Consider the following 17624-nt stretch of genomic DNA (forward strand, 5'->3'; position numbering starts at 1 on the left):
TAATAAATTGGCTGATTCCAATTAGGACGAAGAGTTATAAAAGAGTATGAATCGAAACCTGTCGCCAAAGAATCGAAAGGTGAGAAGATGTACAGAGCCCAGATGAGAGCCGAGAAAAAAAGCTAAGGAACATTTACAGGGACTCGAGTAAATTCAGCTTCCCGCCATGTTACAAGTAACTTGAGGCGGCAAGTATAGAAGCAGACGGACAAGGACCAATCATCAATGAACAAATCGGGCATATGTTTTGATCGTGAACCTAAATAACACTGGAGTCGGGGTTGTCTCAGGAAGGAAGACAATAAGATGAGTGTAAATTTATTTCAAACACATTTAATAGTAGAAACTTATATGGTCAAAAATCTTACAATGGTCATTCCGCCAATGGACGTTTAAGGTCAAACTTGAGGGAATGGAAAATTTGAGACAAATAGTAGCATTATCTAGGTGATGAAGGTAGGATATAGAATTACATTCAAAACAGAACTGAGGCCTATTCAATTGTGTTATCTAAAGATAAATTCGCTTTAAATGGCCCATCTTTTTGTCCCCCACCGCAACGTGGATGGGGACATAGAAATACCGGTGTCTGTCCGTCCGTCCCACTTGATTTTATGGACGCAACTCCTCAGGAACTGCTCAACGGATTTTGTTCAAATTTTGTAGGATTGTTAGTCACCATATTTAGTTTATCATATTATGTCACCATGTTGATTCGACAAATTTTACAGGAGTTATGGGGCTTTCTTGATTTTGTACATGCTACATTTTACAGGAGTTATGGGACTTTGTTGAATATGTACATGCTACACGAAAGGAACACTTTGTGGACGAAACTAAACAGAAACTGCTCAATAGATTTTGTTCAAAGTTTGTAGGATTGTTAGTCATCATATGCAGTTGATCATATTGCGCTGTCAGTTTGATTTGACAAATTTTACAGGAGTTATGGGACTTTTGTCCTTCAACCCTTTTGTGGCATTTGGGGACATTGCTACGCGTGGTAATCTTGTGTACAGAAAGAATTGGAAAGCCTAATGCAGAAAGGTTGTATTTCACGTGTAGCATGTAAGATAAATGTCGTTAACCCACTGACGATAGCCTACAACATGGTAAATTACGATTGGTGTTTGATTGTAGGCATATAAATCCTCATTTCCTCAACTTTAAATTCAGGCATGAGGACGCTAGTTTTGCTAGAAAATGTCAAAAGGGGATGATTTCAGGTGAAAATAGTTGATGGTGCAGGGGTTTTAACAGTGTTGCTCAAAAGTCAGCATTTCGCAAATTCTATTATCGTTATAACGATCTAGTTTGCCAATGCTGTCTGACGTATTTCATACCGATTGTTAGGCCGTTCTTGGAACACTGAAAATCAGTGTAGCACCGCTTACCTGATCAAGATATAGGGCTCACGGCGGGTGTGACCGGTCGACAGGGGATGCTTACTCCTCCTAGGCACCTGATCCCACCTCTTGTATATCCAGGGGTCCGTGTTTGCCCAACTCCCTCTTTTGTATTGCTTATAGGAGTTATGAGATTAATCACTGTTTGTTATCTTCGCCATTCATGTTTAAATTTGATTTAAAGTCAAATTATCACCAACCGTTGCGGTAGCTCAGTGGTAGAGCGTTCGCTTTTAATCTCTTTAGAGAAGTCGAGAGGCATAGCCTTCATCGACTTCTCTTCGCAAGCATTCATATTTTGATTCTGGAAAATGTGTAAATGCCGGAGTCGGTGACGGTTTATGCTTCGACCGACGTTTCGACTAAGATATGTCTGGATTTACGCAATTGACAACTTGTTTTCAAATATTTAACAGCAATGTACAAAACCGTCACAGGGAAATCAAAACTTACTTGCTTTTAATCCATTTTCAACATGCCCCTGTCCCGGATTTAAATCATAACTCTGATTACGTCAGCCTGCTTTTCACTTAACTGGTTCCTTATTGTGACAGCTCCCAAGACCAGTTAATGTAAACCCGGGACAGGGGACGTGTTGAAAATGGATTAAAAGCAAGTAAGTTTTGATTTCCTTGTGACAGTTTTGTGCATTACTGTTTAATGTTTGAAAACAAGTTGTCAATTGCGTAAATCCAGACATATCTGAGTCTAAGCATAAACCGTCACCGATCCGGCATTTACACATTTTCCAGAATCAAAATATGAATGCTTGCGATACCCATATCGCGTAATTAAACACTACATGTATGGTTAGTAAAGGAAATACGCGTAATTTTCAACACGTGGAAATATCCATGTTTACAATGTTCGACGATAGGGCTGTGATGATTTTTTGCACAGGTTTTCGTATGATTTGCGTAGTAGATGTCAAACAAAGAAAATCATTGAATGCAAGTATTTTTCTTTGACTCTGAAATGCTTGAATACTTTGAAATTCACGGCTTACTCCGTACAACAGTAGCAGACTGGGACCGGTGTTGATGGGCTCTAGAGCAGTTAAATCCCCATTTTCTTTAACCGTAGGGATTCTGTCCGTTTTATCGTGGAATAAAACACACATAATCAAATGAGTGTGAATGGAATATAACTATCTATAGATAGAAAACTGTACTTTCTTAGAACTTATCAATAGTATTATTCTAATTTTAACACGATTTCCGAAATAGGCTAGACTGTCCATATTGTTACCGAAATAAAATATCTAGCGTTTCCAATATTATTTGAATTACACACTGATGGATATTTATGGCTTAGGTGTGAATTGCAAACCAAAAGGTGAAATCACCTGCGACAGAATTCAATATATCACACCACAGCCAACCCAAAATATCCATGGTAACATAGAACTGCGAATAGATCAGAGAAAAAATCAGCTTCTAACAAAACAGTGATTCCAGTGAGAGATAGAAAGCGGTCGCTCATTGAAACGGAATGGCAAACGACTTATTCATCTATATTGGAGGACAGAAATATTGTTTATCCGTCGAGGAAGTTTCAAAAGGACATTGTGAAAAATTAAAAGAGTTGATGCTGGAGAACACGGGCCGGAGAATAACTATAAATCGACCAAAATTAGCCTTTGAGGCCATTTTAGATTTCCACTTGACCGGATGTCTCCACATGCCGATCTCTGTGTGTCCGGAGCAGTTTAAGGAAGAGCTGGATCATTGGGAGGTTCCTCATATGACGATGGAGCGATGCTGTTTGACCCGGTTGTTGTCGTATTTTCGGGAGAAGGCCCTGCTAAAGGACTACAAAAATTCCAGAAGATGTATGCCGGAGAAATATTCATCGTCCCCAAAGACTGCCATCGCCAAAGTTTTTAAGAAACTTTGGAATATCTTGAATTACCAAGACGATTGTCTTGCAACAAAGGTAATATATAGAATTTAAACCATTATAAGTATGATAAATGATTAACTCTTTTGGTAAATGATTGTGTTGAGTTTTTTCAGTGCTTATTCAAATTATGTGAGCATAGAGCCAATGTAGAAACAGAATAATTTGCACAATCGGGCCGAGACGGTTATATAGATATTTCACGATCCCGTTCTTTTTATATCACTCATAAACATTTTTTCCGTTATTCTAAACTAAGTACATGTATTTCATGGCCCATTAAACGCTGAAAAATCAGATGGAAATCGGTCACATTCATATACCAGTAATCCAAAATTCATAACGACAAAATTCTTTGATGGAATCCTTGTTAATGCTGAGTTATCTGAGCCCGTCATTCCAAATTCCATTTAACCCTATGGTTTTTTTCTAATTTGACTATCATGATTTTTAAAAGTTTCAATGACACGTTTCATGAACATTTTTATTTCTCATCTCTTCTGAATTCTTGATATAAAAAATCCAAGTAATTGATATCAAGAATTCCGTAGTATTATCATATTAACATTTTGATTTCTTTATGTTTTAAAAACAATTCGAATTCGCACTATTTTCTTTATGAAGAATTCATGAGCGGCAGTTATGGTATATACAGTCATGGAAGAGATGAATTTCATTTTTTAATAAATGAGGGTATGAACGCTTTATCGCTGCATACGTCATGAAGCTCGTTAGCACTTCATGAAAAATAGGCAGGTGTGAAGCGTTGCAGTTCATACCCGCATCTATGTTCAAAAATGAAGTTTATTTCTGTTATTCACATTCTAATTTCATTTTTGTCAGATTTCCCCGACATTAGAAACGTACTGTATTATTCAAGATTCAAGCACGCATTCTTCACAACTGCAGCGTATTCATGAGGAAATGACTATGATTAGAATTTGTAAAGATATCGGAGGCAAAAACATGGAAATGTAGATATTTTAAAGTGATGTTCGAATAAGTGATATAATCTATTCGAATAAGCGATATCAAACATTCGAATATGTGATATCACATATTTAGCGTTTGATTTGATGATATTACCTTTTCTAAAAGGTGATTCAGTAAGCTAATCTAGGTGATTGCACTCTTTTTAAAATAGATGACATCATTTATTCCATTTGGTGATATTTTCTATTCAATATATATTTGAAATTACAAGTGCTCACACAACTATATGTTGTAACCTGAGTTCAACAAGTCGAAATAATCTTTTCCAATCAAATTAAGTAAATTCGTAAAATAGTAATGAAATCAACATCATCATTATTCAAGCAACAGCGAAGATTCGTTCTGTGAATGATTTTATAACGTCATTCTTTGCTTCCGCGGCTGCCATATTTCTTTTTAAGTTATATATATATATATATATATAGTCGTGAAGGAGATACCATTCATTTCTGTCACTCATATGGAGACGTCGCCACTGCCGGTGAAGGGCTGCAAACTTTAGGCCTATCCTCGGCGCTTGTTGACTTAGAGCAGGGAGATATCTTTATCGTGCCACACCTGCTGTGACCCGGGACCTGGGTTTTTGCGGTCTCATCCGAAGGACCGCCCCATTTAGTTGCCTCCTACGACAAGCAAGGGGTACTGAGGACCTATTCTGATTCTGGATCCCCGCGGAAGAATTTATTAGATGATATTACCTATTCGAATAAGCGATGTCACCTATTCTATTTGTGTAAGTGATATCAATCATTGGAATAAGTCATGTAACCTTTTGAAGTAGGTACGGAAGCTGCCATGTGATAATATTTTTTCTGGTGACCAACAAATCAGTTTCTGGCTGCCGTCACGTAAGAAATAGATTTCACAAATGTCAATCACCTGTAAGATATTCATTACTTTTGAACTGAAACTCCTAATATACAAACACTAGAAATTTGATGAAATAATTTTGGATAACAGTTTTATTTTGGAATGATTGAATTCTTAATCATTCATGGCAATATTCAGATTATGACTTAAATTTAGATGTGTTTCATGACCTTGGGGTTTGGTCTTTCAGTAGTCTTTTGGAATTCCCATGGACACGAATTGTGTCCATTGGTTAGCTGACCTGTTTTTATTATCTTAAGAGGCAAAAATTATTTAAAACCTTCTAGATGAGAAGGAAAAATACCTTGCCGTGTCCTTCAACTCGACATTTAGATATACCGAGGGCGTCTTACAGGTGGATCTATTAATGGTAATCATTTTCATTCATATGTCGATTCGATATATCCCAGTGAAATCGAAATAAAAGACCTCTCACTCTTCCACATCTGCTTCGTACTTGGATATTTTATTAAAGATAAATGTTGACGACTAACTAACAACTAAATTTTATGACAAATGGATGAATTCAGCTTCTCTATATTTCCATATTTAAGTAGCAATATTCTATTATCACCTGCATATGGTGATTTGTCTTTCAACTGATTCGATACGCAAGAACATGTTCTGCGTATGGTCAAGTTTTTAATTGAGACAGCTACTGATAAATAAGTTGATCTTACATGGGTTTCAAAAGTCTCGTTTAAAGTAAGCATTTCGCAAATTCTATGGTCGTTATAACGATTTGGTTTACCGATGCAACCTCTCATTGTATCAAATACTGCTTGGCGTGTTTCATACCATTGTTAGATCGTTATTTACAGACTGAATTTGACTACGGATTGCTTCGTTTACCTGATCAAGAAATATGTATATAACTCGTGGCAGGTGCGACTGGTCAACAGGGGATGCTTACTCTTCCTAGGTACCCGACCCACCTCTGGTATGTCGAGGGATCGATGTTCGCCCTACCCTTAATTTTGTATTCTATATAGGAATTATTCATGTGATTGATCACGGTTTTTTTCTTCATCTTTTCTGAAAACAAGCCCTCACAAAACAATTCTTGCCTAAGATCTGTTAAAATGACCCCCCCCCCCCCCCCACACACAGTCAGAGTATAAACGTAAAAAACCATACGTCAAATTGACCATGATGCGCATACTGTTCGCCGTAGATACTTTAAAGCCTTTGATGTAGATGCAGTCTGCAACAAGCTGATTGAAAAGAATTTACTAAATGTTTACAGGTATTTTACAGAAACAAGTTAGACTGACTGATGTTTAACGTTAAAAAATCAATTACATACACCTATCTACGCTAAATTGTTTAAGATCACGTACATGTACACGCTTTTCAATATAGGTGATTTTAAAAAAATAAATCGCAGGTGGTTGATATTTTCGATACATGAGAATTTGTGATTGGACAATAGTCAGAAGCAGAAGTCGTTCCCTTATTTGCTTTTTTGTCATTGAGACGTATATGTTTTCTACGTTACTCTGAACAAAATTACATAACAACAAGTTTTGATCGCTTACAAAGATAACAATTCAATATAGTGTTAATTACGATGCTAGGTGCAGTAATCATGACTACAGTGTAACACCGATAATGTTATTAAATGACCAGGTGTATCCTCGGATATTATAAACCTTACACCTACTCACCTGAATCCGAATAAACTTATATCGTGAAAACAATGAAAAAAGATACAATATACTTAATGGAAATAAGACATTGCCTACTGAGTTTTGATATATAGAGTTTATTTATAAAATTTATCGAAGCAATATGAGTGTCTTAGGGGCGAGATCAAAATATCATGTTAGATAAAAATCTGAATTCAAATAGTTAGAGGGATGGGGATAAAATTTCCCGTAAGTTTCTGTCATCCTACATCGATTACACTTTAGTAGAGAAAGAAAAACGACAAGCGACTGTTAAAACATCATAATATTATATTTTAAAGAACATCTAATGGTTTTAATGTACACTTTCATTTGTGAATAAATAGTAGAAAAGGTATACAGAGTGTTAATTTTATTCGTATGTTTTTACTTGTTAATAGATTAGTTTCAATATTCATCATATTTAGTTTAAAAAGGGGTGGGGTCTTAGTGAAAACTATGTGAATTTAGTTTTTTTTTGGTCAGACACTCTGTAATCCACACTTGACGATTTACCACCACTCAGATTCCAAGCGACACCTGGAGAGAAAATAATATATATCGGATATTTTGCATTTGAAGAAAAAATTATCCTTGCTTAATCGGAAAAACACAAAACATAAACTTTCCAGAGAATCCTATCGCACGTTTTTGGATGCACGCCAATAATGTATGTATACTTTATGGAGACGTTACTGCGAAAGACCGCACCCACCCCGGACGTTAACATGCTCACCTTAGAAATTGCTATTCTCACCCTCCTTTCACTACCCCGAAAAATCAATATTAGCTTATTAATAACTAATTTGGAATATAGTAAACACGTTCTTAATGTGATTTACGATTACAGGGATTGAAAATCACTTTGCTGTAAGCGTGAATTCATTATAACCGGGTTCGCTTTAACTATGTTTTACTGTATAAGGAAGACATGATGCGTTCGCTACAAGCGTGCAACGTCGTACTTATTTTAATTAACAAAATACGTACTAAATACCAAAGATATTGCGTAAACGAGGGTCTGCGTGGGTAGGCAAAACCAAAAACACTGATGTTCAACTGATAACAAACGTCGCATCAACCGGACACCCGCGTGTTCGACTGTATAAACTGGGCCAGAAAGCTTGCGCAATAATGTCAATAAATGAAGCGAAAAAATACAAAAACGAAGGATGAAAATGTGAAGGAATAGATTTTCAATAAAAGCATCTGCTTTGATCGTTAGAGCCATTCCTGAGCATCTCGAGATCAATTCAAAACGAGCACAGTTTAAATTCTGTAGCCAATATTCTTCCATATACGTGGGCCGTTTGATATGTAATGTACGATATCTCAAAAGCAATCGACTCAAATAGTTAAATGAACATTACATCCCTTCAAAGTATTATCTGCGGTTTGAAAAACATAATTTCAATATCTGAATCCATTTCTGAAATGCGTCACGGTACGCTGATTTAGGTAGACCTCTGAGGCACTGACTGGTGGCTGAGGCAAGGGCTTGTCGGGACTTGTTACGATGACCAGATAAGAACTTTTTAAATTTTGGAAAAAGGAAAAAGTCTCATGGGGCTAGATCTGGAGAGTATGGCGGGTGTGGCAAGACGGCAACCTTCTCCGACTTCAAAAATTGCTTCACAAGCTCAGATAGACATTGCATATCGTACAGCCCTCGTATGTCCCACCATCAGCACTGTTTTACCACAGCATCATCGAGTAGCTCCACTAACATAGTGCATGAGACATCTTAACTTAAACAATATGTGTTTGTGAAACACAAATGCCCCCGATAATGGCCAATTCCGAAGATGGCCAAAGTCACAAGGACAAATATCTTGGTACCAGTAAAAAGATCTTGTCACAAGAAATGCTCATGTACAATATGAAAGCTCTAATATTTACCATTTAGAAATTATGACCAATGTCAATTTTTTTTTTTTAAAAAGTAGGTCAAAAGGCTTAGTACCAACGGAAAGGTCTTGTCACAGGAATACTCGTGTGAAATATCAAAGCTCTATCACTTACTGTTCAAAAGTTATTAGCAAGGTTAAAGTTTTCAAAAAGTAGATCAAACTCTAATGTCAAGGGTAAAAAATGTTGATACCTACGGAAAGGTCTTGTCATAAGGAATACTCATGTGAAATATCAAAGCTCTATCACTTACTGTTCAAAGTTGTTAGCAAGGTTAAAGTTTCAGACAGAATGACAGACAGGACAAAAACAATATGCCCCCAGATCTTCGATCTCGGGGGCATAGAAATAGGGATTGATCTGATCTTTTTTCACGGACAAATCCTGGTTTCATGTTGATAGATCTGACATTCATACGCAAGTGTACCATCGACTTTGAGAACGATAAACTGAGCCCCTGTGTAAGATAGCGCCATCGAAATGAAAGCGGTATAGTTTTGGAAAGGATACCTGCTCACGCAAGAATAAAACACCACTTTTTGTCATTGAAGGGAATCTTGCGGGGTCTCTCAGTCGAGACGCGAAATTTTACGTCCCTGTGTATTTTAGTTTCATGTTTATTATCATTATTTGCTTAGACCACATGGATATGACCACATGGAGATGTGATTGTGAACAAAACATATTTTACAAAAATCATTGTTCGAGTAATTCACAGGATGAAACTGCCATTCAGTCGACTGAAAGGTCTGGAAAGGTGACGGAATGATAGATATGTTATTCAGTCACCTTTCAATTTACTGAATGCCATAATTTCATCATGTGGATTACAATAGAGGTACATGTATATAAAAGATAATGGGTGAAAATAGACACAAGAAATGCACAATGTACAATTGGATATGGGCAGATCGTTAAGGAGGACAGACTAGTATGACAACGCAATTTTCTATAAACACACATGTGCGTAAATTCTTTAGTGTTTTTGTATTAGAAGATGTCATTAGTTAAAAAAAATATGTATAGCAGTTGGTCGTAGACAATAGCTGTCTCCTAAGCACTTTTTTCTTATTGACTAGGATTGCTTTGAGAATAGTTTCTATAAAACCAAAACGGTATAAAAGGTGAAGATATCGAACAGCGATCAATTTTATAACTTTTATATGGAATACAAAATTAAGAGATGGGCAAACACGGACCCCTGGACCAGGTGTCTATGAAGAGTAAGCATCTCCTGTCGACCGGTCACATCCTCCGTGAGTTCTATATTTCGATCAGGTAAACGGAGTAATCCATAGTCAAAATGAATGTATAAAGAACGGCCTAATAATTGGTATAAAGTGAAGACAGTATTTGACCCAACGACAGGTTGTATTGGCAAACTAGATAGTTATAACGAGCATAGAATTTGCGCAATGCTGACTTTATGCGAGACTGTTGAAACCCCTGCACCATCAACTTGTTTGTCAGTAGCCTGCCTCGATTTAAAAACGGATCATACGCAGAACAAGTCCTTGCTTATAGAATCAGTTGAGAGACATAATCAATACTTGAAAATTGCAGAGTACACAGAAAGTTCAGAGACAAACTTTAAAGCATTATCCATTAATTTTTTGGTCTTCGGTACTACAAAGGTTAATATGAAGTATATTATTATATACTTTGCAAACGTAACGATAGAGTCATCATATAACAATCGTGCATTCTAAACATGTGACCAAAATGAATTTTCGTAAGTAAACACTTTTGTAAACATTCAACTAACAACAATTGTTCACGTAAATTCTCTTCTAAAACAACTTAGATATAAAATGTCAAGTTTGACTTACTATCTTGGAAGTTGGAAGTTTTCTCTCATAGAAATACATGTAAGGTTATCAGCACATGTACCTAATAAATGGCTCGTGGACCCGCTAAAATATAAAATCAAAGCTAACCCTGTATAATGTAATATCTCAAAAATAATATGGAAAATGTAAAACTGAAAAATTCGGAAAAATATTTCGTACAATATGCAGGTGATACTGAAGCATTGCTACATAAAGATGGGAAGTTGATGATGGAGAATCTGAAGTCATCCTCTGTTATAACGTTGAGTTCTTAGTTTGCCGTTAACATTTATGTTCAATAAAATATCTAAGTATGAAGCAGATGTGGAAAACTGCGTTGTCTTTTATTTCGAGTTCGCTGGGATATATCAAATCATCACATGAATTGTTAATAGATAAACCATGGCATTAGATTTTTCTTCTTCTCGCGTAGAAGCTTTTGAATAAAGTCTGCCTCGTAAGAATAAAAAAAAACCCAGGTCAGCTATTAAAGGAGCACAATTCGTGTACATTGGAATTCCAGCAAGCTGTTGAAATACCTAATCACAAACGACTAGGAAGATATTGTCAATAAGGAACTCCAGCATCTTTTTAATATTAACTTCAGAGTACTTGTGCGTAGAATCAGAGTGATGTTTCACAAAGTGATTTTTTGAATGACTGATCACTAGATATAAATATTTCCTTTTTTCCATTTCCATTGAAGAAGCAACTTTCTATGATATCGAAAAGTTTAGTCTTTAATTCATTGTGAGGATATAAAAAGGCCCCAAAATTTTTTCTGTTTTGAATGTGTCTTGAATTAAGCTTGATCTGTGTTTTAAGTAAGTTAACTATATGCCAAGTATACTATCTCAACTTAAATCAAAGTTATTGCTTATTTGATAGCATTATTACGTCATGAATAAGACTTTCTCCCGCCTTTTTTCAAAAAGAGCTAAATAACTGTTAAATTTCATCCAGATTATTGTCTAGGAAAAGGTGTGCCCATCTGTCGAGCAAAATGAAATTAATATATAATGTTTATTAACAGACGATAAAAAATGTATTTGAATATGAATTTGCTCGACGCATGGGCTGCATGTTTTCCGAAAGGAAAACACCCTGAATTTATGAATTTTTCCATTGATTTTGGCATTTTTGGCAATTTTATGCCAACTTCACGCTATTGTCATTACAGCAAGAAGCAATTCTGGATCAAATTAAATGTAGTTTGGGTGTGCTTATATATTCTTTATTTGAATGGCATATTTTGGGACTCCTATTGAAATCATCAATTTTCTGGGCCAGATGACTGTAGAAACTGTACCTGCTTCTTTAAGAATTATACATTTATGTACCCTATACCATTGTAGAATAGCATATATACATGAATAATTCCTGGCAAAACTACAAATATGTTTATTAATAAAATCTGGGTATGAGATTTGATTGTGTTTACAGTTCTCCATTAAAGAGCAAAAGCACAATGAAATTGGATTACTTGATGTCTGTCTGTCGTTAAGCTGTCAATTGATAACTAGTATCTTAACACATCCTGTGTTCTTATCACACATAAAATGCATCGAGTATCGGTAAATGTATTATATAGGATGATGTTAACCAGCAAGGAAAATTGTCAGTATTTCAGTCCTTTCATTTTCAGATGTACTTCTTCCTTTCCACGTGCATGATATTTTTGTCAATCTTCGGAGTCGCTATCAGCACATTACCCCAATTCAGGGTTCAAGAACCATCAGTTGAGACAGTGGTCACTCCCATCCAAACACCCCCAGCCCCTGACTACTGCAAACTTGTGTACGAAAGCATTACATGGATGAAAAGATTGAATTTTAATCTAAACGAAAGTACAATTGAACGTAGTGCAAGTGATAGGAAATTTTTTCTAACGGATGTTTTTCCAGAACCAGTACACAAGAAAATTCCATCCTTACAACAGACGATCGACCAAGGAACGAACGCGTTTTTCTACATCGAGATTATCACTACTGTTTTCTTTACGGCTGACAAGGTGCTGCGCTTGCTGACCTGTCCTGGACTTCTCTCGTACTTGTTTGGTATAATGAATATTGCTGAAATTCTGCTCCTTTTGGCCAGCTATAGCCGGTTCATTGTCCACTATCTATACATACAATACAATGGGAACGCGTGGTCTTTATTGTTGTACATACAGATGTTCCGTGTTCTCAGAATCGTCAGAGTCATGCGACACGTGACCGCCTTTAAGGTACTGAACTATTCTATGAAGGCCGGCTTAAAAGACCTCTGTGTTATTTTTATGTACATTTTCATTGGCCTCATAATTTTTTCCAATCTCATTTTTTTCTTTGAACTATCAGAGGATTTCCGGAGCATTCCAGATTCGTGGTGGTGGGCATTAATCACCATGACTACCGTCGGATACGGTGATATGATTCCTAAGTCAATTCCGGGAAAAGTTCTAGGTTGCATCTGCGCTGTTTCCGGCGTTATCATGCTGTCCCTTGTAATACCCATTTTTGTGAATACCTTTTTATTTCTATACCAGTTTGCAGAACTAGATTCGGTAAAAATTCCAACTCTGACGAAAAAACGTGAATTCAAGACGAATACATCCGCCAATACCGAGGTAACATTCACTTCAGAGTAACTGCATTTCCTCTTCACAACTATACAGGACTGTCAATTGTCCGTTCGTATGTTTTTTGTGCGATTAGCCTTGTTTACAAGATTTAAGCCACATCTGATGAAATTTGTTCGATTGATATCGTGTATAAAGACCATCGGGCCTTTTTCTTCAGGGTTACAAATGGAAGGTTATGAGCACTGCGAAGGAATTTCCCAAATCGTTTGACATTTTTAATCCTAATCTTGTAAAACTTGCAGATATTTTACTTTGTTATAAGACTGAACGGAATTTGTCCCCATTGTTTAATCCAAGGTAACTAAAAGTGAAATCAAGAAAATTTCTATGTGATAGATTTAAGCTTCAATTTCCCTTTAAATTTCGTCAGATTTGCTAGAATGAGATGCTTTGTATAAACTATAAAAATATTCATCCCTTTTGTCTTCAAGATGACGGATGAAGGGTTAAAATCACTTGAAGGAAAATCCGTAGACTTTCAGACATGATACTTTGCATACATGTCTTAGTTCCTATTAAAATCAAATGTCATGGAGAGGGAAGGTCCATATAACTTAATTTAGCTATTTCTCATTCTACTTTTATCAGAATTTGAGAAATGCTATTTTGTTTAAAGCCTTTGTTCACAATTGGCTTTGAAGATTAAAGGCGAAAGGTCAAGGTCACCTGACAAGGTTATGGCTATATTTCTTATCAATGGTTTGTGAATCTTTGAGGTATGATACTTTGCATGTAAATCTTAGTTCCTATCGGACTCAAGGTTAAATATAAAAGATGAGGGTTAAATATAGAAGATGAAGGTTAAAGTGCGGGAAATTTTGAAATGCTTGGTGTGCAAGATTTAATTACATTTCTTAATGAAATCTTGCATGAAGATCTAGAAGAGGCAAGCGCTCTGCACAGTGGAGCACTCCTTCATAACATGGTATGTTGTAAGATGCTCTAGCAATTGCTATTATAATTAGAAGCACAAAAAGTTTGTGAATTTTCATCTTAGAGAATTTGACATTTTCTATATAAATTTCTGCCAAACGACAACGATCGCAGAATTACAGCCTTGCAAACTCCACTGAGATTTTCAAGACGTTTCCACGAAATTTGAGCTGACAGAGAATCAGTGGACGGGACTGTAGCATTTACACAGAGAATCAGTGGACGGGACTGTAGCATTTACACAGAGAATCAGTGGACGGGACTGTAGCATTTACACAGAGAATCAGTGGACGGGACTGTAGCATTTACACAGAGAATCAGTGGACGGGACTGTAGCATTTACACCAATGTGGAATAATTGTTTTGTGCATGTATTTCCTTTCCTCCTCGAATTTGTTTGTTGATAATTGAAATGCAACAGCGTTTAACCAATACATTTTCCATCTTGAGTGTTGTTGCAATATATCTTGAGTGTTTGAAATTTTCATTTTCTGGAATAAACAAAACTAGAAAAAGATCTTAATCAACAGCATTTTATTACCACGCGAAATGATCTCACCCTCGTCTGCCCACATCTGTAGCTGCAAAAATGTAGCCCTCTCCAACTTTTTGTTGGGGGGGGGGGGGTACAACTCCTTAGGATCTCTGTAATGGTGCAAATGTGGGAGCGATTCACTCCCGCAACATTTTTGATCATTCTAAACATTTGCTGACTTTCTTTACGTAAATAAAATGATATTCTATGTTTCTTAGTCAATATATAAATTTACAACCTGCAACTTACGATTTGTATATTCTACCGTCTACAACAATTTCGATATATTCCAATTTCTCGATTCATATTTGTGCGCCATGTTTGATGTACTGAAGTTTCAACTTCCGATTGTCAAGTTATTTGCATATGCCATATAAGGTAGTATTTACTTCAATGGACAAGTATGGAGGAGAAAGCTATTTCGTCGATATTAAAAACGTTTAGATTTAATATCAAGTTAAAAAACGAACAGCAGAGTGTAATTTTTTTCTGCAACCATATCATTTTTCGTTCTTTGTCAGAGTGGCTCGAGTAACTACATTTTCGCGCAGATTGTCAATGTTTAGGTTTTTCAGTAGATCCACCTACCAGAAATCTTGCGATTAACAAGCATGACGGAGCAGAGGAAGAATTTTGCATGCTGTACATGATGTTTAATGAAAAACACCTTTATTAGACATGGCCAAGCACAAAGTTTTGGTGTAAACAATATTTGGTACGAATACACGAAACTTATTATCGGTTATTCATAAAATTATTTTGCACTATTACGGAGATCCTATGGAATTATAGCCCTATCCCGAAAACGTCAGAATAAAAAAATCGGATAGGGCTACATTATTGCAGCTATTGTCTACCTTGTGACAATTTCCATGTTGATTGTTGGCTTTTGAGAATGAATAAAGGCAACTGGTGATGATCTAGGCAACCAAATCTGGTTTCAATGGTTGCATACTCACCAGAATCGGGGGGGGGGGGGGGGGGGGGGGGGGGGCACCACAATGGTGACATATAACATATATTTTGGTTTGTTAACAAACGTTCGAGGACAGAACGTGTTTTTGTAGACTTGAAAACCACCCTGTAGTCAGAGGACGCTAGAGAACCGATTGATCTGTATTCAGAGGACGTTAGAGAACAGATTGTTCTGTAGTCAGAGGACGTTAGAGAACAGATTGTTCTGTAGTCCAGTAGAAATAAAAAACCACCCTGTAGTCAGAGGACGTTAGAGAACAGATTGTTCTGTAGTCAGAGGACGTTAGAGAACAGATTGTTCTGTATTCAGAGGACGTTAGAGAACAGATTGTTCTGTATTCAGAGGACGTTAGAGAACAGATTTTTCTGTAGTCCAGTAGAAATAGAAAACCACCCTGTAGTCAGAGGACGTTAGAGAACAGATTGATCTGTATTCAGAGGACGTTAGAGAACAGATTGTTCTGTAGTCAGAGGACGTTAGAGAACAGATTGTTCTGTAGTCCAGTAGAAATAAAAAAACCACCCTGTAGTCAGAGGACGTTAGAGAACAGATTGTTCTGTAGTCAGAGGACGTTAGAGAACAGATTGTTCTGTATTCAGAGGACGTTAGAGAACAGATTGTTCTGTAGTCAGAGGACGTTAGAGAACAGATTGTTCTGTATTCAGAGGACGTTAGAGAACAGATTGTTCTGTAGTCAGAGGACGTTAGAGAACAGATTGTTCTGTAGTCAGAGGACGTTAGAGAACAGATTTTTCTGTAGTCCAGTAGAAATAGAAAACCACCCTGTAGTCAGAGGACGCTAGAGAACAGATTGTTCTGTGGTCAGAGGACGTTAGAGAACATATTGTTCTGTAGTCAGAGGACGTTAGAGAACAGATTGTTCTGTAGTCAGAGGACGTTAGAGAACAGATTGTTCTGTAGTCAGAGGACGTTAGAGAACAGATTGTTCTGTAGTCCAGTAGAAATAGAAAACCACCCTGTAGTCAGAGGACGTTAGAGAACATATTGTTCTGTAGTCAGAGAACGCTAGAGAACAGATTGTTCTGTAGTCAGAGGACGCTAGAGAACAGATTGTTCTGTAGTCCAGAAGAAATAGAAAACCACCCTGTAGTCAGAGGACGTTAGAGAACAGATTGTTCTGTAGTCAGAGAACGCTAGAGAACAGATTGTTCTGTAGTCCAGAAGAAATAGAAAACCACCCTGTAGTCAGAGGACGCTAGAGAACAGATTGATCTGTATTCAGAGGACGTTAGAGAACAGATTGTTCTGTAGTCAGAGGACGCTAGAGAACAGATTGTTCTGTAGTCAGAGGACGCTAGAGAACAGATTGTTCTGTAGTCAGAGGACGTTAGAGAACAGATTGTTCTGTAGTCAGAGGACGTTAGAGAACAGATTGTTCTGTAGTCCAGTAGAAATAGAAAATTATTGGTAACTACATGTAATTGCTAATTGCAACAAACTGTTTCTTAACAGAAAAAATGTACCTTGGTATATCATATTTCAACTTCCGAACTTCAGAAAAATACATGTACATAAAACCCGAGGTAGATATAACATCTGGTTACGACGATCTAAACAAAAACAAAAAAGCAAAATAACGATGTATAGTACAAAATGGATACTTTTTTTCTCCAACTCTATTCTAAGTGTATGAAAGAAACATTCTGAGGGTCATTTTTCACTATCAATGAAAGCGACTTCTGAATATGCTTTGATATAAATCACCTATGAATTAATTAACAAGTGTTAACTCGAAAAGTGTTTCTTCAATGATCTCTTGATCAATATGTTAAAATATTCTAGGATAGGGAAAAAAGTTTAGGGTATGTCGGGTTAGCGGAAACACAGCCACTTTATTTCAGGCCTGATGTTTTGAAGCTTCGTGCAACAGAGCCACTCCCGGGTCTAAGAAACTCGAACCCAGCCAATAACTGTTTTGTTATATGACAAAAAGTGACGTAGGTACCAAGGAAATATAAATTGGA

The 17624-nt window shown here is 36.7% G+C and overlaps 1 protein-coding gene across 1 annotated transcript; it reads left to right on the forward strand.

The window, feature by feature from the left end:
* Nucleotides 1-2897: 2897 nt before the first annotated feature.
* On the forward strand, nt 2898-13201 carry LOC125651914 (potassium voltage-gated channel subfamily B member 1-like). Its single transcript, XM_048880765.1, has 2 exons — nt 2898-3341; nt 12218-13201. The coding sequence occupies exons 1-2, from the start codon at nt 2898-2900 to the stop codon at nt 13199-13201; spliced, it is 1428 nt and encodes a 475-aa protein (XP_048736722.1).
* Nucleotides 13202-17624: the final 4423 nt, after the last annotated feature.

This window comes from Ostrea edulis, chromosome 5, assembly GCF_947568905.1.
Source record: "Ostrea edulis chromosome 5, xbOstEdul1.1, whole genome shotgun sequence".
Lineage (NCBI taxonomy): Eukaryota > Metazoa > Mollusca > Bivalvia > Ostreida > Ostreidae > Ostrea > Ostrea edulis.